Source organism: Ursus americanus, chromosome 31, assembly GCF_024610735.1.
Source record: "Ursus americanus isolate L20-20 chromosome 31, mUrsAme1.1.p, whole genome shotgun sequence".
NCBI lineage: Eukaryota > Metazoa > Chordata > Mammalia > Carnivora > Ursidae > Ursus > Ursus americanus.
In genome coordinates this window covers 22,339,119-22,363,169 of record NC_142157.1, presented here as the reverse complement: position 1 = coordinate 22,363,169, position 24,051 = coordinate 22,339,119, and the positions used below count along the sequence as shown (strand labels likewise).

Here is a 24,051-nt window from a genome sequence, read left to right as displayed (position 1 = left end):
ATTTCTTTCCTAAAACGTGTCAGAGTTTACCATCTACAACCAATACGATTCGGATGGGATCACTTGGGGGGAAAAATAAATAAACAAAGATGTGCATACCCTAAGATCAGACCGTGCTTTATTCAAGAAGCAACATGTGATACAAATTCAAGATTTTTATTAAAAATTATTTGTCACTTAACATAATATCTCGATGGTTACGGAAAGCTTTTAACAAAGCAAAATAATGAGTTATATGAATAAACAGAAGAGTGAACGGTGTTAACTGTGACATTTTAATGATCACGTGGTTTTAATTATTCTTTTGATAATATGCAACTTTGTGAACATCTATTCAAGGGACTGAACTCTGTGCCTACTATGGAATTTGCAGTTGAATTAGAGCTTTGTTTCCTGTCTTTGGCATTTTTAAGCAAACAAATGGAAATGGTTCTAAGAATTTATAAAAATCTACCACCTACCAAAAGCATTTAAAAGGTAAAGTGATAAGTGCTAGAAAGAGAAAAAAAACAACACACGCTCATGGTATTTATTTGTGGGATACAGTAACAGAACAGAAGTCAGAATGAGAGAAGCAACCAGAAGTTCAGCCCATGCCAACCCTTTATTTGTTCTTGGCTGTCAGGGGTTTCCGGCTGATCTTTTTCGATTTGTCATTATTTTTCTTCGGCGGTTCTGGGTTTGCTTGCATGTGTCTGCCGTAGAGGCTGCAAAGAGAGAGGGAGAAACGGTGAGATCCACCTTGCTAACACAGGACCAGCTTTCATTGGGAGGGCTTTAAAGAAGAGATTCATCTCCAGGAATGTTCAGGAAGCCAAAGAAAACTAAAAGATCACTTCTGCTTGGTCCGGGTCAGACATTTTATTTAAGACTGTAAAATTCTCTTACACACACACGTGCACACACAGAACACACTATGAGGTCAGTTCTGGATAAGGGTCCTGGAATTTCACACTCACTGGGCCGTGTGTGAAAACCCCAAAGGAAGAGGGACCTGGGGATTGTGTGAACCGGTGATGCTCAGCCCAGCTGTTCCAGAATGAAGCTTGAAGGGCTGTGCGTGTTGAAGCCGACAACGACAAAAACTGGGTCGAACTGAAGAGACAGAGTGTCCACTTAGTGAAAAGTGAACATCACGCCTGGCCGGCAAAGCCCGGGGGCTGGATAATGTGACAGAGAGCAATGGTGTCCAAGCCTGCTTGGGCTGCTCACCCGTGATTGATAGCGCTGGGATGGCGGCCACACATCAATGCCACATTAATAAGTACCGTTGATTAAATGTTGACAAAGTACCCTACAATTATAGTGGAAGGCATCCGGCGCAGAGCGAAGCTCGCTTGTGGCTGAGAGGATGGAACCCAACAGCAGATAGTAATTAATCGATAATTTATGAGTAATTCTGATTAAACAAAATTAAAAGCCAACCCTCAAATAAATACAGCTCAACTTTAACTTCCCTTATGGATATAACTGTGTCCCAGAGCGAGCCCGGTGTGCGTCTCCGTTCCTCCACAGCAAAGGCAATGCGTGATCTGCTTGCAGCAACTGCCCTGTGTCACCTGGATGGGGGAGGAGCCCGAGACTGACCTCCCGGTGCAAGGTGTCCCTTGTTCTAAAGTCCACTCAAGGAGTCGATACTCTCTTGACGCTTGCACCTTGCCGGGCAAACTGGTGGCACAGGCTGATGCTCTTGAGGTCACGGACACTGTGGTCGACTGGCCGATGGATGGACCTCGCACACAGAGTTGGCCAATTGATAGAGTAATTAGGGGTAAGTTGATAGGTGATAGTGTGGTCTTCTCCAGAGGCTTCCAAGTGTCTCCCTGGAAGGGCCACGAGCAGGTTCCACCAGCAGTGGCCATGAAGCTAGGTCTCTGCTCGCAAGGAACTCAGAATGCAGAGGCCGGAGCCGGCAGCACTGACCTACGAGCTGGAGGATGCACGTCCAGCCAGGGGATGGGAACGTCTCCAGGTAAAAGGGGGACCGTCTCCCGGGTTAAGGAGGGACCATGTGTCTCTTTGACAGGTAACATTACAGCCTGCAAGTTAGCTTTCAACTTCTGTAAAAATGAGCTTACAAGACTTTGCTCAGTCTCATGGAGAGGCCCAGTCGTGCCCAGCCTGCCAGTCAGTGAGCCGCCCTGTGTCGCCATAGGAGAAACACCTCTGACTATCACCTTACACCACACCCGGAGCTCTGCAGAGGTGATTCAGGAACTTGCCATGGCAAGACCGTCCTGTTATCTGGGGACCCCTCTCCCTCACCCCTGCAGCATCTCTCCTGGAGGCATCAAATGGGTTAAAGAAGGAGCCGAAGTAGACACCTCCCTTATTCCTCAGCTTTAGCAACACATACCCTGAAACATCCTTTTTCCTCTAGCGGGCCCGGCCCCTCCCCGCCTCCTATGACACAGCTTCCTTCATGTGAGCTCACAAAGCAGGGTGGCGTCCCCAGGGGCCGTTGTGCTCCAAGTCCTCTCCAAAGTCCTACAGTGTGTGCATTCCTAGCTTCCATCTGGCCTCATCTACCTCTCCTCGATTTCCCAAACCCTTACTTCTGGAAGGGGTAAAAACATCCCTGTTCTTACTCACAGACAGCATTCAACGTTAAGGGTTACAAAAGTCTGCAGAAGTACAGCTCCGTAGCGCATGAGCTGGGAAATCTGGCAAGAGCGACACAAAGGAGACGTCAGAGGAGGGAAGAGAAGATCTGACAAGGGCCTACGTGTCACATCCTGAAGCAGTATGAGCCGAGGTGGGCACAGAGGGCTTCCTGGAAGAAGTGGGGGTTTCGGTGGACCTGACCGTGGTAAACCAGCAAGGTCATCTCAGAGGGGAGTACAAAAGCTGTTTAGAACTCAGCAAGGCTCCTTTTGTTATGGAGGAACTAGAATGTTCCAATGTTCCAATGTCTGCCTTCTGTAGGGTCAGACCCCACTGTGCCTGGACCTCCTGGGGTCACACAGCAAGTCACTACATGGGGCCAGATCAGACAGCGCATTCGTGAGCTTGACATTGAAATCCTCCTTCTGCGACTTACTAGCTGTGGACTCTGGGCAAAGGGCTGGCATCCCCCCACATCCCTCGCTTGCTGTGCCTCAGCTTCTCCATCTGTAAAAAAATGATGCTGTATTCTGAGTATGGCAGCTTCAGTGGTTAAAATGAGCCCAGTATACCCGGTACGTCTCCTGGAAGTGGTCAGTGGGTGCTTGCTGAATAACACGCTGACATGGGGTTGTAGTTGGAGGGATTTAATAAAGATAATTCTATGATTACTTCTTTAGGGCTTTTTCCTTTGAAAAAAAAATAACATGGTATTTTCAATCAATGCCAAATCTCCAAGCATCTCTGGGAGAAAGGTTTTAATCCTCTTTGAAGAAAGCAACTAAGGCAGAGCTCAGTGCATGCCCCTACTTCCTCGCTGAGTCACTGGCAACACGGGGATGCTGCGGGGCCCTCCGCCCGGTCCCTGACTCCTCCCGCTGCGTGGGCAGACGACAGTGGCGCTTTACCGGTGGCCGTGTGCACATGCAGACACCACTGGGGCAGAGCAGGAATGACAAGCATCTTAGGGTCCGAAGTCTGGGGTTCCATTCTGGGCTCTACCAGGGATTAGCCATGAGGTTTCCATTTGGTAAGTCAGTGTGGTAGGCAGAATAATTCCCCCTCCCCTTGCAAAATACTGACATTCTGACCCCTGAAGCCTGTGAACACATTATATCATAAAGGGATTCTGTGGAGGTGATTAAGGATCGTGGGCTGGGAAGACAAGCTGCATTTTCCGGGTGGGCTCAGTGCAATCACAAGGGTCTTAATAAGAGGGAGGAAGGTCAGAGTCAGAGGGATTTGAACATGTTACACTGCTGGCTTTGAAGATGGAGGAGAGGGGCTCCCAGCAAGAAACGCAGGCAGCCTCCAGAAACTAGAAAGGCAAGGAAAGGGGTTCTCCCCTGGAGCCCCCAGCAGGATGTAACCCTGTGGACACCCTGATTTCAGACTTCTGACCTCCAGAGCTGTACGAGGGTGCGTGTGTTTTGTTTTCAGGCACCGAGTTCATGGTACTTTGTTATAACAACAGGGAACTTATGCAGCAAATGGACCTTTCTGGGCCTGATGGGGCAGCCTAGAAGTGAGGCGTCTGCTTATCTTCCGCAGAAGAAAAACGGGAGACTTTCTGGGGGCAGCAGGTCATTGAAAAGAAGGAAAAGTTAAACTAAGTTTCAAAAAGGACAAAGTATGCCCCAAAGTGTTTCCCCAAAGGAAAAATGGGTGCTGTTTCTACCAGAAGAAGAGGGAACAGGGGAGCAAGGTGTCTCCTCTCTACTCTAGTTGGACTGGATGGTCCCCACCCCCCTCTATTCTCCGATGCTAATTCTCTGATGCTAACACCCTAGCCCGTGTTTTGAATGTACCCAGGATTTCACTTCTAGAGCCAACTGAATGAGGCACGGAGAGGCCAATGCCATTGAAAGAAGTTTCCCAAAAGGAGGGGGCATGCCACGCCACCCAAGGCCACATGGGGAAGTGCCAGGGTTGGTGAGGAGGCACAGGGAACAAAGCAGGGAGCAGGACCCTGGTCCTTTATGGTGGTTTCGTGGGAAGGAATGGGTGGGTTTGTGCGAATTTAGGGATGGGCAGTTTGAATAATTTCTAGGCACTCAAGGCTATCAGGGTGGTCTCCAGTTGTATGGGATCTGGCCCTGGGGTGATTTAGGGCAGGGGAAATACTGGCTTGGTGTGTGTGAGTTCCCTGAAGCCTCAAGGTGGTCGAGGTGTTAGCTTTGGACTGGTTGGTTTATGTATCAAAAACAACCTGGCAGGGGCGCCTGGGTGGCACAGCGGTTAAGCGTCTGCCTTCGGCTCAGGGCGTGATCCCGGCGTTATGGGATCGAGCCCCACATCAGGCTCCTCTGCTATGAGCCTGCTTCTTCCTCTCCCACTCCCCTTGCTTGTGTTCCCTCTCTAGCTGACTGTCTCTATCTCTGTCGAATAAATAAATAAAATCTTAAAAAAATAAAAAAAACAACCTGGCAATGAAGTTGGTTGCTATCTCTAGGAATTAAGCTAGCCCTGCATAGGGCAGTCTCTCCCCAGCCAGCAAGACCTCCAAGATGTCAAAACAGCATAAAAGACAGAAAATAAGAAACATGACTAACGAATACAGTCACCGCCTTCAGGATGCCCTCTGTTCTCCTGACCCCATATCCGCCCCCCCACTCCCCACATGACATACTTGCCCCTCGGCCTTAGTGAAGACAGCTTCTCTGACTCTACCTGCTCCTTCCACCTCCTCCATCTGAGAAAATCCCAATCATCCCTTGGACCCTGGCACAAGGCACTTTCCAGACCAGCGTGTCTCCTTAGCACTCTGCTCAGGCAGCACCTGTCCTGCCCTCCTGGAGCCCACGGCACCCTGCCCTGGGGATCCCCAGACAATAGTCCTGGGGCTTCACTCCTGTCTGCTTTCCCACACCCTGCTCGCCCTCAATGACATGTGACTTTGGGCAAGTGGCTCATTTGCCACCCTTGAAGCCCGTATCTGCAACCTGAGGACAAACACTGCTAGCTACCTCGTAGGGCTTCGGTGAAGATAAACGGGACACGGGAAAGGTCTTGTCTGCACAGGGACACAGCAGACATTCCAGAATGGCAGTGGACACCTCTGACCTCTCGCACAGGTCCAAGACTCAGGCTAAGCTGGCTAGTTCCTTCCACCTGACATGTTGCCTTCGAGCACATACCAGAGCCAGGAATGCAATCTTGCCATCATGACCTTCAAAGGGAGGAGGCTTCCGGTCGGCACTGAAATCGGGCCCTGCCAGCTTGAGAGTGGTGACTAAGGGAGCCCCGCTCAAGGTCACTGACAGGGCAGCAGCCGCTGGGAGACAAGATGTTCAAGTCCTACAGAGGAGGGACCCGATGCCACAGAGTCGTAGAAACCTTCCTCTCCCCCAAGATCGGAGGTGGACAGAGGATAAGTGAAAGATGACGAAGGAGTGGGAAAAACCGACGAAAAACAATCCAAAGTGACAGGAGAGGTTCCATTACGCACAGGAGTCTGAGGAGGCTGCTTCCGTCACTGCAGAGACTCTCAAAGGCGGGTGCCTCCGGATGCCGTCTGCTGGGGGAGGTGAGCAAGCCAGCGTGTTCTCACCTGCGGGGGTGCGCCCTACTCCAAGCGCCACCCGCTGAGTTCCTGCCAACGACCCCCTCTGGAAGAATCCCTGTGAAATGGTTCCATGGCCGCCGGGGTCAGCTGACTGATCCCTTCAGACACATCCAGTTAAAGCAGCCTGCACGCTGGCCACCTGAAGCAACGGCACGCTACCGCCCATTGACGGCTGGGACTGCAGCAAAAAATTCCAGCTCGCCCGAATCGAATCAAGTTCGCAAGTCATCTCGAGGAGTGTGATACGCATGCGCTCCTAATACTAACGGCCACATTTTACTGAATATGGGCATTTTCATTGTGGGAAATAATCCACAGGAGGCTGATGGTTTCTTTTGGATCCCAGGCTCTCCTTCAGACCCTCTACCCGTTCAGGGCTGCAGCAGAAGACCACGGGGGCCCACCCCATTCCTTGTGAAAATGCCCTCTCTTGGCTGCAAGGCACCATCTTGGTTCCTAGTCTCTCCTTTGGACACTACTTCAGCCCTATGTTTCTGCTTTTATCTGTTTTCTCTTCCCTAGAAAGGACATCTAACTTACAGCTTCAGTGACCACCTCTGAGCAGCACCTCCCAGAACCCCTCCCCCCCCCAAGCCACCGCCATCTTTGGCCTTTCCCACTTGGATACCGAGCCCTTAAACCCAACCAAAGCACAGAACAGCTTCCCACCCTGACTTCCACAGGTCTGTCCCTCTAGTTCTCTAGACCTCGAGGATCAAAACACTGAAGTCATCTTGACATCTGCCTCTTTTTTTTGGTGACCAAGTAAATCAAATTGATTGGCGCTTCCTCTGAAATTCTTGGCCTGGGACCAGGGAAGTATCGGAAACTCCAAGCAGAGCTCTATGTGTTTTTATTCAGCGGGAGGAGAACACAACTTCATCTCTCTGTTCTCTAGCACACCTGAGCCAGGAAGGCTGGCCTGGAGGAAGGCAGTGCGGAGGACAGTCAAGATGGCCTGAGGGTGCGCTCTGCCACCTAGCACCTGACTAGCCTCAGAGTCCCCGCTCTTTCCATAATATGTTACCTCACTGGCAAATGGGAGTATGTGCACACTGTCTACCTCGCAAGTGCTCTGGCACTCAGACCGGCTTGGGCTCCTTTGTACGTTTGAAAAATAAAATGGTGCAAAATCAATCTGAGCCCTGGAATTAGCCCCGCCTGCCAGGCGGCACCCCTTTTGGTCTGTTTCTTGCTGATCTGCGTTCACTACTGTCTGGAATGCCTGCCTGGGTCCTCTTCTGCAATTCGGATCCCATCCCTATGTTTAGGCTTTTCAGAGCTTTCACCCCCTGCCCCAATCTCTGCCTTTACAAAACACTATGGGATTTATTAGGATTTCACCAATAAGTCCTTGATGATACATGGGTTCCTGCTCTTGGCATGGTATTCTGAAGTCTCGGCAGAGTGCTGCGATGACGACACATCAGTTATGGCCACCAGACATTCGGCCTTCACTGTCACAACAATCCAGGGAAGAAAAGGCTTTTCTTCATTTTTCGAAGGAGGACACTGAGGCTTAGCAAGTTTAGGCCCAGATCAAACCCAGGCAATTACTCCTAAGTTCAAACTCTTTTTTTTTTTTTTTTAAGATTTGATTTATTTGGGTTGCCTGGGTGGCTCAGTTGTTAAGTGTCTGCCTTCAGCTCAGGGCGTGATCCCAGGGTCCTGGGATCGAGCCCCACATCGGGCTTCCTGCTCCACTGCGAGCCTGCTTCTTCCTCTCCCACTCCCCCTGCTTGTGTTCCCTCTCTCACTGGCTGTCTCTCTCTGTCAAATAAATAAATAAAATCTTTAAAAAAAAAGATTTTATGTATTTGACACAGAAAGAGAGAATAAGCAGGGGGAGCTGCAGAAGGAAAGGGAGAAGCAGGCTCTCCACCGAGCAGGAAGCCCCGATGCAGGGCTCGATCCCAGGACCTTCGGATCATGACCTGAGCTGAAGTCAGATGCTTCACCAACTGGGCCACACAGGTGCCCCCCAAGTTTGAACTCTTAATGCACTAAATTATCTTGTCTCCCATCTTTTTTAGATTTCTCAGATTGGTCTTCTTAATAAGCCTGCCATTTTCTTGCGGGTGGGGACTGCAGAGTTCACTTCTTTTGTATTCTGTATACTCAAGGCACAGAAAGAAGCACATTGTGTGCTGTGTAAATATTGTGTTTCAGAATGCCAGGTATATGAGAGGTACAATATGCTGCTCTTAAGTCATTTGCTCATGTCATATGCCTCCCTCCTGTTGTTTTGGGTGTTTCCATGGAAAGTCCTTATACAGACCAAGAAAAGAACCAATTTGAAAATCCAAGTTATATGGCCGGTGACAATAATGGAGAGAAATAATTCTGTTTATAATCTGTAATCTTATGGTGGGATGCTAAATTTAAAATCTCCACAAATAAATCTGTGGACAAAGTGTGAAGCCTAGATTATTAATAAGCATTTTGCAATATCTTTATTTATCCTATCTAGCAGCTATGAGGGGCTGGTGACAGAACCTTAGCACAGAAATTGCTGAGTCTTAGAGAAGAAAAAAAAAATTAATAGTTACCATATTCCTGGGAGAAATCTCATTAATTCAAAAGGCAATGATTTTTCGAGATCAAACCTCCAAGAGATGGTTCCATGCAGCTCACTAACGGCAGTGGGTGCCTTTCCCGTTTTTCTCCATTACAACCCCTCGCTCCTCTGTATCCCCAACACACAGTCCAAAGCAAAGTATAAACATGCATTTTGAAAGCCATGGAAATAGCCAAAAGGAATGCGCAGATGGCCTAAGACAGATACTAGGCTATGCAAAAATATAAAATATAAAGCAGATTTTAAAATACCCCATACATTCTAGGCTCACTATCCGCCCCACTGGAGGGGAGAAATGAGGATTCTGGCGGAGCAAAGCTAACAATCTCATGCACAAAAGATGCTCAGGAAACTTCATCATCCTGTCTACTCTAATGATGCTTTTACTTAATAAAAATTCCCCGAGCAGTTGCAAGGATATTAGGCAAGGTCTTTGGTTATGTATCAGAGGTCCGAGCTGTCACCAGCAAGCATGCAGTTCAGGGGGTAGGTTCCCTGGGGAAGCAGCAAATCCAGCTTTCACGGAACACATGCCGAGAAAAATCGATAACTGCAACTTGCTTCCCTGCTTAAGCATTTAAGAAAATAGGTAATCCTTTTAAATTAAACTGTGAAGTGCTAAATGTTGCAATTTCCAGAATAAACTAAAAGGCAAGAGGAAAGCAGTCTAAGGGCGTTTGTAACTTTCCCAAACAAGCTTCCTTAATAGACTCCATACCTGGCCTGAATATTTTTTATGAAAAGAACTATTTTTTGATCTAGTACTTAGCATTTGCAGAGACTAAAATGGAGACATCCAAACATACATGCGTGTGTTGGTGATACACACTCAGATATACAAACTTAACCATAAATACAAGGGTGTGAGGAATTTTTTTTTTTTTTTTAAAGATTTTATTTATTTATCTGACAGAGACAGAGACAGCCAGCGAGAGAGGGAACACAAGCAGGGGGAGTGGGAGAGGAAGAAGCAGGCTCATAGCGGAGGAGCCTGATATGGGGCTCGATCCCGTAACGCCGGGATCACGCCCTGAGCCGAAGGCAGACGCTTAACCGCTGTGCCACCCAGGCGCCCCTGAGGAATTTTTTTTATATGTGCAATCAGCCCCCTTCCAAATTTACTCTTAAGAAACACTACTATTAAAATTCACTAAATTGAATCTGGCTTTCAAGCCACATAATAAAGTAATTCTCTAACAGATCCCTTAACAGAGACATCTGGATATTAATACAACATAACCATAAATTACTTGTTGAGATTATATAGCCTACTTTAAATCTCACATCCTGCCAAAAAGACTTGACTGGAGAGATTACTTCAATCGGGGCAAGAGTAAGGCACCACCCAAAGCCGTGAATTTAAAGGCAGTAAGACCATCCAGCTAGGTGTTCAATGAGGCCATTGACACAAAATGGATCAAAGCATCAACATGAAAAGTCACCCTGAATAAGAGCAGCTCAACTCCGAGGCCAGTGGGTCCTGACAGTAAGCTGACTGACGGTATTAACAAAGCTGGAGAGAGATTCTGCCCCTCACGAGTGTCTGTCTTGGTCAGCAGTACAAACAACAGGGTAAATGCTGGCAGTGGGCATCGAATCACCCCCCTACCCCCAGAAAGGTGATGAGGACCCAGGCTGGGAGTCCTGTGCATCTGCGCATGTCCTCCCAGCACCATGTCTCTAAGAAGAAGCAGAGAACACAAACACGGTCGGCTGCCCCAGCCCTTCTAACTCTGAGCTGCACCTGCCAGCTCTCTCCCCTCCACATTCCAGCCCTTAGCACATGGGCAAACATGTCAGGCCCCCGCACCCTTCCGAGGTTTGTGCTTGCTATTTATTCTGCCTGGAGTGTTCTTCTCGTGGAGAGAGACAGGCACGATCACCATCTCCATCTTACAGATGAGGGTGTGGACACCCAGAGAGATTTCATGCCTTGGAGGTGAACGGCCGTACTGCCTCGGCTTTAGTGTCAAAACCCGGCTCAGTCTGAAACCCTTCCCTTTGCCTGGGGGCACAATGACTAGTTCATACACTAGCCTGTGCTCAACTTGAGCCAACTAAAGAAAGACTTAGGATCCTTGCTCAAACTGTCGGGGAGAGAAGTTCTTTGTTTCCCATTTATTTCAGTGAGGAGCCCAGGTGTGCTGTCAGCTATGTTGACATCTTGTGAAGAGAGCCTGCCTGGGAGAGAAACCAGCCCCGACAAAGCAGAATTGAACGATGAAGAGGGATGGGGTCCAATGATATTGAGCCCTTACGTTATACCATGCCTGAAGTCTATTGTATTGCTGGATTATTTTTAGTATAAAATAACGAAACAATCCGCACTTCTCTTAGTTTTGTGTTTCTTGTCATCAAAAGGATGCTGAGTCCGACTGACACATCACTCTCGTCTAAGAGAGGTCCTTTTGCCCACGTTACCCATCTTTTAACCACATTCATTTCCTTCACACCAACAGTCACAATATATTTTATTTATTTGATTCCTTGCTCCTTCCTGACTACCTTCCCTAGCAGGCTAACTCCGAGAGAGCAAGAACGCCTTCTGTCTTGTTTGGTATCCTGTGTGGGACGCCATGGGCATGGCATGAACATTTGTTGACCGAATAGAAGCACACATCACTACACTTACTGGGATATATTGGAAGCATCTAACTCTGTGGACAGCCCCCCAACTGGATCATTAGTGCCTCTGAAACAGGGACTGTCTTAATCATTGTGTTTCTTCAGTGCCTGCAACCCACTGGTCACCCAATAAATATTCACTGGTAGGTTGCAAGACTATCTTAGCCAAGGCATCTATTTCCCAATGTCCTCAGTTCCGTGCTCTTCAAGTGACAATCGATCAGCTTCCCATCCAGAGCTGACTACCGGAAGAGCATGTGTCATGCAGGCCAAGGCAAGCGTTATGGAATCTTGGCTTGTACATCAGTTTCCTATGTGTTTTCCTCTGTTTCTGCAGGATTTCTGAGGTGGGAAGGCGGCCGGTGAGGCTGGAAGTGAGGAAACGCATCACTGCGCCATTCTGTGAGGCCTCCTGGGGGCCCAGTCTGTCATCCTCTTGTGGAGACTCTCTTTCACAGCACCGTGACCAGGGCTTTCCATAAATTCCTTTAAAGTACAGTGGGCTTCTAATGAATATTAATCCCATGTAATATTAGTAAGACCTCGTTGAAGACAATAATTGTTTTTAAAAGGGAATGAAAGTTAAAATGAACATTATAAAACCAGTGGGTTCTTTCCCTCTTTTTCCTTTGGACGAATTAAAAATCAGAATAAATTTTCATAATCATGGAAAGGTAAGAGTCTTTCTGGCCACACAAGGTTCCTTCATGAATGGCTTCAGGTTGTACACAACCCCTAACGTGGTGAAGCTAGTGACCACAATAGCAAAACTCATCTAGCACTCACTGTATGTTAGCATTTCTGCATGAAGCTTCTGTGGGCATTTTCCATCTATCAGCTCATTTAAACCTGAAGCAATATCCTATGAATGCAAGTAGCCGCGTGGCTGCAGATAGAAGAGTGATATTACAAATGAACAGCTAATGTCACAGGACTAGGAACATTAGTGCCTCAACAGCGAAGCTTTACTTTTTCTTTCTTCTGTTTTTCAGGTAAGGACAAATAGTAAAAGCATATTTAGAGGTTATTAATCTTCCTACCCCCCTCGTCTTCCTCTTTGTGGCTAACAATTGGGACTGTCTGTTCCTGAGACTGCTCCTTCCTCAGTTTCTCTCTGCCCAGGTGACTTGGTGATTTGATATGGCAAGGGACTCATGGCCAGGTCAGCGGAAAGCTAGCCATCTCTTTAAATTTAAGTACAAGCCTATAGGTTCCAGAGGCAGAACAAATAACACTTGAAACGGATTCAGAAGGCTTTGGAATTAATCTGGTATCTGGGTAATCTGCTCCCCTAGACAGAAGATGGGGTGTTTGGACCTACATAGGGGCGGTAACTGTCTGGACTGCATGCTGCCACACCCCTCATGGGAGGAGTGGGCGCTGCACGAGACGGTACCCAAACCTCGCCCAGCTGGAACCATCCGTCAGAGGTGGACATCTGAATGGAACTGGCTGACTTTACACGCGAAGCTTGTGTAAGCACTTTGCTTTTTTTTTTTTTTTTTTTTTTTTTTTTTTTTTAAAGATTTTATTTATTTATGTGACAGAGAGACAGCCAGCGAGAGAGGGAACACAGCAGGGGAGTGAGAGAGAGGAAGAAGCAGGCTCCCAGCAGAGGAGCCCGATGTGGGACTCGATCCCGGCATGCCGGGATCACGCCCTGAGCCGAAGGCAGACGCTTTAACGACTGCGCTACCCAGGCGCCCCCTAGCACTTTGCTTTTATTAACTTGTCTAACCCTCAAGGAAAATCACGTTAAATGAAACCTTACAGGGCTCACATCTCCAAGGTTCCTTTTATGTTCGGGTCAGATTAAGGCAAGATGCTTGCAATCTTAGACAGCATGGTATTATGTGCCCCTCTCCTCTGTGAGGTGAGCCATGTTCAACTCACAAAGAGATTAAAAACAACTTAAGAAAAACTTAAAAATAAAAACCAGAAAGCACCCATCTACATATAGGTGGACTTACGCACACAGTGCTTTCTCTAGGATGCTCTCTCGCACCAAGGGGACTTCAGGAAGCAGCAGCTACAGACCGGGAAACTCTATCCATTACTCTAGGCTCTTTCCCCGGCAAAGCGGAATCCCCCTGTCCTATAAACAGCTCTCTCTAAAGTGGAGAACCCCACTCCTGGAACATGGCCTGTCAAGTTGAACTGTGCTTTTCAGCCATTTCTGATACCAATCTTCGAACTACTGGTCAAGAGTCAGGAAAGGCTGCAGGAGGGGAGGAGACCAGCTTTTGGTGGCGAGGAAACAAAGTGGTATTTGGGAACAAGCCAACAACTGTTGAAAGAATAATGGAGACACCTATGGGAGCTCAGCAGGAGACAAGCCTTTAGATCCCACCCTTCTTTCGTTACACACTCATGTTTCTGAGTTTTGTGGAGAAAATATACCTCACAAAGGAATGGGGACCTTTAAAAAACTACTTTCAGTCTGACATATTTAGCAGATTGAATATATCTCATCCACTTCCTCCTAGATTTTGTAAATCAGATTTTTAAGAGTCTCAGGGAAATTTATGGTCTTCAAGTGCAAAAAGGTTAAAAACGAAGGTGTTTGTGAGCCTCTGCTTGATGTTAAAAAGCATCTCCTTGGAGGATCCATGCATCAGCCATCAATCTGAGTGGGGATCCTGGGACTGTATCAAGAAGAGGATGGGACTCTCCCTTGGGGCTCAAGCTTTCGTTGTTTGATGCCCCCAACAGGCCTTGTCGACTCAGAGCAAAACTGTGGCTGTGGGTGGGGAGGGAAGAGCTCACGCTTGTCACAACAGACCTCATCCAAGAACCTCAAGTGTTTCATCTAGGAATCGCACCCACAACACACTCCTGGAAGGTGCGAGAGCATTCTAAATACAGACAGTGAAAGTCAAAGCAGGAGGTGGAGAAGCCAGAGGACCAGGATATCTATGGAACACCACCCCGGGCTGCTCTTTTCTTCTGGTTTCCAAGATATGACATTGTGGTCATGACGGGGCCAACAGGATGACAGTTGGGTGAAAAATGAGAAAGAAATGCGTGCACAAGAGTTATTTCAAATACTAACAAACTGTGTCCTGCATCAATTGATTCACACAGACCTATGTTCTCAGGGAAAAATATTCATCCCCAAATAGCTGCTAATCAAGATTTCTGCCCAGTATATTTCCCCCCGGAACGGCCAAAGCCCCTCTGAGTCAGCAGTACTTGCTATACTGAATTACTACAGGGAGTTAATGTTTCCCCTCATCAATATTTCAGAAAGTATTTTTAAAATCTTATTTCTAAACACATATTAGTACTTCTAATTTGTAGAGACAAACTCCAGACTTTCACAGATCTACAGAATAGCTCTGTCCAAAACACAAAATATACAAATGTAACTCCCAATTTTCTAGTAGCCACATTAAGAAAGTAAAAGTAAACAAATGAAATCAACCTTCATATATTTTATTTAACCCAATATATCTAAAATATGATCATTTCAACATGTAATCAATATAAACACGATTAATAATCTACTTTATCCTTAATTTAAAGACAAGTGACTTAGGAAATATGTAAGTTTAATTTTTTTTTTTTTTTTGTAGTAAGTGTCTTTGAAATCCAGTGAGTATTTTCCAGCACATCCCAATCAGACACGCTGTAATTCGACAGCTCAGGAGCCGCATGCTGTTTGTGGTTCCATGATGCACAACAAATACAGACCCCGTGACCGCGGGGGAGTCGAGCCACTTCTTGCACTAGATCAAAGGCATTCTGAAAGCTGAGGGACTCTTTCTTGGCACTTTGTCTTTGCACATCAGAAAAAGGAAGGATGGACAGACCGACACACACACAATTTTTTTTAAAAAAGTAACCTCACTTAGCTAGAGGTTCTTCCACTATCTTTAACTATTTCTAATAATTCTCCGTATGAGCCTGAAAAAGTCTTTAGGCCAATACAAATGACTCCCAAAGCCCATGAACATTACTTGGTTGGAGAAAAGTACAGTCGGTCCTTCTGTTTCCCAAAAGCAAGAAAACAGAAATACAGCCATAGGAGCCTGAGGTCCACAACTCACAGCCAACCAGGTGGCACTCTCCACTACGACAGGCTCAAGAAGGAGCAGCTGTAGGCCATGTGTACTCACAGAGCTTTGCCATTTCCCAAGCAAGCTGGACTTCTGCACTCAGCTGTGCTCCTTGTGAGTGGCTAATACTAGTTCTAGATTCTGGCACGTCACCCTGCTCTGTCTCCCTGTTCATCTCTGACCTCTGGGCCGGGAAGTCTGGAGGGTGACCCACAGGGAGGGCTCTAGAAGCTCACTGCTGATGGTCACCAGGCAGGGCATCCCAATCGTGCCCATTATAAAGGAGAAAACTGGGTGCTTGAAAGAGACTGGGGACAAATAGTATATCTACAGGCTATCCCATGGCTAACAGTATTTTTAAATTCTCCATTCCTAACCAAAGTATTTTTTCCATACAACTTAGCAATAAGAAACTGAAACTAAAGGAAGGGTGGGATCCAAAGACTTGTCTACTACTGAGCTCCCAGAGACGCCTTCATTATTCTTTTGACAACTGTTGACTTGTTCCCAAAAGCCACTTTGCTTCTTTCCCTGCAATGACACAGTCCCTCACCCACTAGCCTCTCTGGGTTCCCTTGCTCTGCTTCTGCCTCCCATGTTACCTGGAGGCTGTCGCCTTTGCCTTTGGCTAACACTGTCGGTGACCCTCTCTTATGGGCAACACTTTACAGGGTTGACTTTGAAGCTGCCCACAATGAGCCACGTAACACTGGCTGAACACGCTGGTTCTGGACAGACCTAGCAGCTGTGCAGCTTGGACCGCTCCAAGCCTCAGTTCTGCAATCTACAAAACAGACCTACGCTGCCTACGGTTTTGAGGAATGAATGAGGAAATCATGCAAAAAGCCTATCACTGTGCCTAGCCACGCATTAAACACGAACTATTTTTGCATTAAACCACTCTGAGGACATGGTAGGTCAGTTCTGCAGGATTTCTAGCGAATGAAAAAGGAAGGGTCCAAGCCCTCATCTGATTTCCAAATCCAGCCAACTTTTCCAGAGAGAGAGAGATTGAGAGAGAGAGAGAGAGAGAGAGAGAGAGAGAAAGGGTGTCTTTCTCTGTGCTCAGCATCCATGTGGGAGTTAAAACGTCTGGCAGACTGTTAGACCTGGTTTTGAGGTTCATCTATAACAGGCGGCAGCTGGGTAACCGTGGCAAACTCACCTAACCTCTCTGAACACGCTTTCTCATCTGGAAGATGGGAATGAGAGCAACAGCACATACCTCACAGGGTCACTAGGAGGATGAAATAACAAAGTGTTTAGCAGGTACCGCACAGGTGCTCGGTAAACCGAGGCTGTTACACACACTGTGCTCTGGGCTGCGGCCGTCCGTTCTAACCCTGGTTGAAGCCAGAGCTGCAAAACGCTCTTGGGTTGTGTGCTGAAAGTTTTTACACAAAACACAGTTTCTTTCCAAAGAGATGTTTTTTTAAAGTGCTGTAACATGTATGCTTGAGGAAAACAGCAAATGGCAAAGAACATCAGGCGAGGATCTTAAATATAAAACTACTAACAAGCTGAGCTCAGTCAGTTAAGCGTCCGACTCTTGGTTTCGGCTCAGGTCATGATCTCCAGGTTGTGGGACCGAGCCTCACGTCCAGCTCCACGCTCAGTGCAGAGTCTACTTGGCATTCTCTCTCGTCCTCTGCCCCTTCCCCCCCTCCCACACTCTCTCTCAAATAAATAAATAAATCTTAAAAAAAAAAAAGGCTTAGTCACTTTCTGAGCCCAGTGTTCACTGAATATAACAGATAACCATGCTTGTCAAGGAGAATCATGGAGAATCCTCCTGCAAGAATGTTCATCGGCTTCTGCTCTGTCCACGGTTCTGAATGGGCGACTCTCCAGAACTAAGTGAAGAAATGAATAAGGGTATCGAGTACATGAGTACATCGCTGTCCTCCTCTTGCTCCAGCCCTCTCATTCACAGGCTGAGCTGTTCTCAGATCTATTCAGATGGGAACCACATTACGTAAGAGTCAATAATCTTTATGGTAACTCTGCAGTGAAAGTGTCATTTGTTGTAATGAACACTGATCATAAGTTAAGCCCCTAGCTACTCTCTCTGTTATTTTTCATTATACTGTTCCTTGCTCTGTTATATTTCAGGAGTACTGAGGGAATTCATCCAACTATGTTCGCTAGTCAGCTCTTCGTTACTCAGATTAGATTCTGCTAAGATGCAAAGAAGCAATTTGCAAACACACTGATTCTTAAGGAAATGCATCAGACGCCAGTTACGTGCTCTCCTCACCGATGCCAGCGGGCACCCGCCCCTCCCTGGTTATTTGTCCCCCTTAATTTGCTATTTTCCTCTCTATCTTCCACTCAATTCACAGTATGGTTCTCCGGGCCCAAATCCGAGAGACTATTAAAGTGTTTCTGGGTATTTTTTTTCCTCCAGTAATGACTCTTTGTTCAATTCGACACCCAGAATAATGTTTCCAAAATCATCATTGCCTTTCACATAGCTCTCACTTGCTAACACCACTCTGCTTACATTACAGTCATACCCCCTCCGGCTGCTTTAAAGGGTACTAACTCCAAAAGGCACACCAGCAAGGGAAAGCTGGAAGTTTTCCATTTCTTCAAAACCAGTATGAAAAATTCATTTTGCATGTTGGTATATTAAGCTTGAGAGTGGAATTTCCATATGCCGCTGTGCATCATCCTCTTGGACTTTCTTGCTTACAAGCAGGGTGGGAGTCCTCAGACAGACACGTCACTGCCATGCCTCAGAGGTCACCAGCACAAAGGCGTGGAGACCGCGTGGGCTGGATTTTTGGCCACCGACATTTGCGGGCTGTACCGCTCTGAGTCTGACGCTTCGGTCCATTCCCCTCTGAGACCGGGCATCTTCCCTGTTCATTAGGCCATTAGATTTCATCGTGTTTGCCATGATGCCCAAGAAGAATTTGAAACATTAAGGATAAAAAAAAAAAAAAGTGGCACCTGCAGGCACCAAAGTTCTGGGTTTGCCACCCTGGATATCTTTTTAGGGCGGACTTGGCTGGAAATGTTCCCTTTTTGAAGAAATGTAGCTCAATGAGCTGAAATGTATTCAGACAGGCAGGCTAGAGTAATGCCGTGTTCTCTTTTACTGTGCTGTTCTGATACACATCAGACAAAAGCTGAGAAGAAGCTTTGATTAAAATGTCTGCAGCTCTTTAAAAATATTAAAACCTTTTTTTCCCCAGACACGCTCCAGCGCTTCTGGTGAGGGCAGAAGGCTACCTTCGGATGCACGTGAAGATCACATGTACTGGGAACAGACGTCCCACAACCCCAGGCCAGGTCATACTCCTTGGGAATTCTGTAGTTGTGGGGAGAGTGTCCATAGAATCAAGGCCAAAAAAATAAGAGTTCAAGATATAGGTCAGGAGGTTAATTATTTTAAAGTTGAGATGAGCCATACGCACTCTAACATTATCAACGAGAAGGACAAAATTGGTGAACGAAGCTCCCCCGTACTTGAGGGAAATAATCACACTGAGTAGTTAATTAACCCAAATCTCAATTTCACATTAGGTGTAACACATGGAAACAGTAAACAAGCAAAAGCACCAGAAAATTTTAGCAGATATTAAATTAGGAAACAGCTAGCATTTGACAAGTACAACTATACTCACCGGAAGCTAAAAAGAAGGCTTGTGTACAATGGACCGGTTCATTTACACCCCATTCGAGAGGAACCACTATGGAATATATCGCCATACAGAACCTGCTGGAGCCTCACTTCGCTCCTATCTGAACAGGTATTCTCCGTGCCATCTAGGAGGGTTCGTTATGAGGACCGAGTGTCAGGTACTTGGCACCTGAACCTGGTTCTCCTCGAACATGCAGGGAACAGCTACTACCCAACGAATCCATTCAAAGCGCATCTATCTGTTATCACATGCTAAGACATTAAGAATGAATGGAAGCACATGGATGGAAGGGTGCTTCCATAAAAATAATACGTGACACAACATTCATGTCGTTTAAAACATGTTCTGTGCATGCTGCCGGCAAACCATTCCCGACTTGGCTTATGTAACCGGGCCAGCCATTTCTCTTCTTCACAGTCTTGCCAAGCTGGTCCCAGTTACAAGTCCTCACTAGGGAAAAGGTGATGGTGACATGGTCCATAATGAATTACCCTTCCATGACGGCAACATGAGGGGCCACTCCCACTGGAGTAAACGAATCCAGGCATGCGGCAAGGACCCTGCCCTTCTGTTTTGCAGGCAAGGCTTCAACTCATCCCAGATGCATTCATATTAAGAAATAGTAACGACACACAGAGGGAGCAGCCCCACTGCCTACTTTCCGTCGGTATGTACTTTGGCTGAATACCCCACGGAAGTATCCTCCGTGTTTTCTTCAACAAAAGTATCCTGCGTGTTTCCTACAGCAATTCAACTCTGAAAGACTGCTGGCCCCAGACACAGGGGCACACGAACATTTATCTGTAATGTGCCAAATATGGACGCTCCTTGGCTAGAATTGTAGAGAAAAAGTTAACTCTGACAGTAATCCCAACTACATCTGTCTTCATTTTTAACTTCCAAGTTTCATTTTTAAAAAGAAAAAGAAATACATTACAACCCATTTAGAAATCGGAACTGGGTTAAAAAGAAAACTGCCAGAAGTCTCCTACTTCAACATAATTTCTACTAGCATTTTTGTAAATTTAAGTTTTCATCCCAAGTATTTTTTTAAATAGTAATCATACTTTATGTTATAATTAGGTTTATACTTTTATTTATTTATTTAAGATTTTTTTCCTTTTGAGTAACCACTACACCCAACGTGGGGCTCGAACTCACAACCCTGAGATCGACAGTTGCAGGCTCTACTGAGAGCCAGCGGGGCGCCCCTAGGTTTATAACAGACTGTTACTGTGTATTTGCCACATAATCATAAACACAATCACTGACAGGCTACCTGTGAGTCCACACTGCATTTCAACATTAAGGCAAACATTTCTTTGTCTTGGGGACAGACTGCTTCCAATATTCCGGTTTAACAGAAGAGCTTCTTGAGGAGTGTGGTTTTGGGCAAGCCCTCTGACCTAGCTAAGCTTCAGTTTTTCTCAATGAAAAAAAAACAAAACAAAAACAAAAAGAGATCAGGACTTTACCAAAAACAGCAGGCAGAATTCCGGAAAATACTCTGTGAAAGAGTTTCTTAGTTGGGAAGAGGACTGTTCTGGATACCTGGATGTAGAGGAAAAGGCTGTGTATAAACTAGGACGGAGAGAGTTCACACACACACACACACAGGTGCAACCTGGATGGAAATTAGCACTCAGAAGAGATGTAAAACCTCCAAGTTCAATGGCATAGTGTGAGGAGAGAGAGAAGCATACCGCACTCAGCCCCTACAGAGGAGCCTACGTTAACAGAGAACAAGCCCTCGCCAGTGACCACGTCTCAAGCTCAGAGTTAAGGATTCTAGCCCGAGAGCTCTCCTTGGATCCTGTGAAAGAAGGGCTGGCTACTCAAAGAAGTCAGTGAAGTGGGGTGGAGACTTGAAGATTTCTGCACTGGGACGGCTGCACCTGCCACAGCGCCCGGTCAGGCACTTTCATGAAGGTGTCAGTTTACAGATTCAACTGAGCAATCTGAATTTCTAGGTATGAAATTAAGAGAAAGAATTGCAAATTGGACTACAATTCGAGCTTAAAAAAAAAAAAACACTGCAAAAATTAACACTCTGTCAGGCAAAGTCAAAAGAAAGCCCATTACAACTAAATCTTCATAAAATCCTTCTTCAATTGCTAGTGACTCAAGGAACCAGAATTCAATGGATATTAACACATCAATGTCAAAAGAGACTTAGGACGCAGGAACAGGGACAGAGATTTTGAGGTGCTTCCCATTAAGCCCCTTGTTCCAGGTGCCATTTTATTAAGGAGCTGAGTGGTCACGCCAGGAATACACAACGCACTGAGTCTCTGCTTCACCCACTGCCCCTGCCCTCTCGCTCAGGGTACCAGGAACCCGCAGGAGGCCACGCCTTAGTGCGTGTGCAGGTGTGAGCAGCTCCAAGGGCATCACTCTTGCAACCGCTGGTGGCCAGACTAGGCACTGAGGAGCTGGAGTGCGTGTGCCAGGGTGATGCCCGCGACTCCCCTTTCTGGTCGGACCGGCCTGCTTCCTTTCCTTCCTCCCCTGGGGCTGCCCAGGGCTCCGCAACCATTGGAAATCATCTAGACTTCTCCAGAGCCCAGCTGTAGCCATCCTATTTCTACCCAGGACTGTTGTCTGCCAGCTTGTCCTCAACCTTTTTGTGCACGCCACTGTAACTGGGGACACGATGCTCTCCCAGAGCTTACACTGGCTTCCCTGGGAGACCCCAGCAGAGGAGGGGCACTGCATAGTTTGAAAAAACTCCCTCCCACTGCACTGCCACCATCCAGTTCTACCTAGATACCACCTGGAGCATTTGACTTCACTGTCCTGACACCGGCTCTATGGTGGTGCATACTCCTCGAGCCAGCAGAGACCCCGAAGGCCAAGACAGTGTCTTATAAATCTCTGTCCACATAGCCTGGTCCCATACACACAAAGTATACTTAATACATAATTGCTAGTGGGCTGATTGATTAAAAGAGGCTCAGATTTACTCCCTTCCCAGGTTCCTAAGAAGAAATATACCATGAAACTGAAGGATACAGCTGGCTTCCTAATTAATATTAGGCACTTGACAGTTCTTAATTAAGAACTCTAAAATAAAGACCCACCTTTCTACCATGCCAAGTAGATACCACCTTCATTAGTATTTAAGAGCTGTAACCACAGCTTCATTTTTATGCTCTTTTCTCTGCCCTGCCAGATGGGAACATTAGCTGCATAGTATTTATTAATATAATAAACAAAGACAAGTGCAAAAGCTTGGGGAAAATTCAGGCAGAATTTGTCACTGTACTCCTTGAGCACAAGCTCTACGTGTAAGCGGAAGGAAGGCTTCTCTTGTCCCGCTTCCAAGAAGGAGACAAGAGGCTCCCTGCAGGAAGCAGCTCTCTGCCCCAGTCACCGCCTACAAAGAGCTTCTGTCCCCTGCGGGTCCAGTGTGGTGTCCGCAGGCCTGCCCCCACCCCCACCTATTTTCGTGACGCTCTGAGGGGCACTCTTCAAGGCTTGCCCGTCCAGACCTCCTGTGCTCTTGGAAAAGCCGGAATGTGGACTTTTTAAACTGGAAAAGATCTCGAAAGAGAAAAGGTACTGTCCCTTTCAAGATGGTCACACAGTCACTGTGGGCAGCAAAGCAGAGTTCCGGTGAGAACAGAGCCCCCAGTGCGTTCCGACTGGGAAGCACACGGCGTTTTCTAGCTCTGTGTGTCATCATCAGGGATGAACTGGTGAGCGCTCCTTTCTTCAAGCCCCTAAAGGGGGGAACCACTGAGCGACCCACATCCATGTCCTAGTATAACAGTGTCTGCTTTCACTCTCAGAAGCGTCCTCTTCTGGCCAATCAACTCTTTGGTCACCTTACTTCTCAGGTAATGAGAAAGTAAAAGGACGTCAAGAAGAGGTGGGCAAACAGTATTACAGGTTATCCCATGCCCCCTCCTCCTGACGGCCCAGTTCTAAGGAGTCGGGGCAGAAGCCTGCTCTTTGAAGTCAAAAATGAATGCGAAACCCAGTTTCTCACAGGCTGAGCAAACTTGGGGAAGAGGCTCAGACTCAAGCTTCCCAATTTGTGTGAAGGGAACAGACAGAATTACATGAACTTTGATCAGGCATCAAAACACCTGGACATAGGAGATAGTCAGCAGGGGGTTCTCACTAAAAGTCACGTTACAATTCTGAGAAATGACCCACAAAGCCTACATGTGTTTCAACAGGGGTTAAGTGCAAAGACTCTGGAGTCAAGGGGAACAGTCTAGATCCCAACTCTACTATTTCCTGGCTATGTGCCTTTGGGGAAACTACTGAGTTTCGGTTGTGAAAGAGCTGAAAAACAAGGTATCCTTCCCTCCTGGAGTGGCTATCGCCCCTTGGAGACTTTTTAGAAATCGGTGGGGGTGTTTGTGGCTGTCCTAATGACTGGAGGGCTATAGTGGCATTTACTGTATGAAGGTTTAGGATGCCATGTCTTTCGATAAAGCCAGACCTGCTACGTTTATAGAATGGTCTCCAGGGCTACAGAAGTTCTCTATGTCCACGGGACATTTGTGTGGGTGGAAACCCTAGAACCTAAATTTGTTTTATGTTGGAACACAAAGTATTTTCTGTCCAGTATCAATGTATACTCGACATTCCAGCAATGTAATTTTTGTGCAAATGGAGATGAAGCTGTATTTTGCTGTTTTTGGAGCTTTGCTAAGAATTGTTCACCATCTTGGAAAGTCACGTCACTAACATCGAGACCACTTCAAGCATCTGGGTAGCTAGTCTGTCACAACTCTATCAGCTGGCCGTCATAGCTGCCAAAGGCACAGAGAGGATTTCCATACACAGGTGCAAACATCTATTATTCCCCATCCTCTAGTGTAGACAGAAGTAAGCATTTATATTATTCAGTAAGAAACCATACTCCTTTTATTTCTCCATCATGTTACAGTTGGAAAATGAGCATGACTTCTTAAAAAACTACATGTGTAGGCTGTGTTACCTACAATCCTGTTTCAG

At 46.7% G+C, this 24,051-nt stretch overlaps 1 protein-coding gene across 1 annotated transcript in view; it reads right to left on the bottom strand.

The window, feature by feature from the left end:
* Positions 1–92: 92 nt before the first annotated feature.
* The window catches only part of RSU1 (Ras suppressor protein 1), a 185,906-nt gene continuing 161,947 nt past the window's right edge, over positions 93–24,051 (bottom strand). The window contains exon 9 of the mRNA XM_045787797.2: positions 93–707. Within this exon, the coding sequence (XP_045643753.1) occupies positions 605–707 (103 nt within the window). The 3' untranslated portion in view covers positions 93–604. The remainder of the gene's footprint in view (positions 708–24,051) is intronic.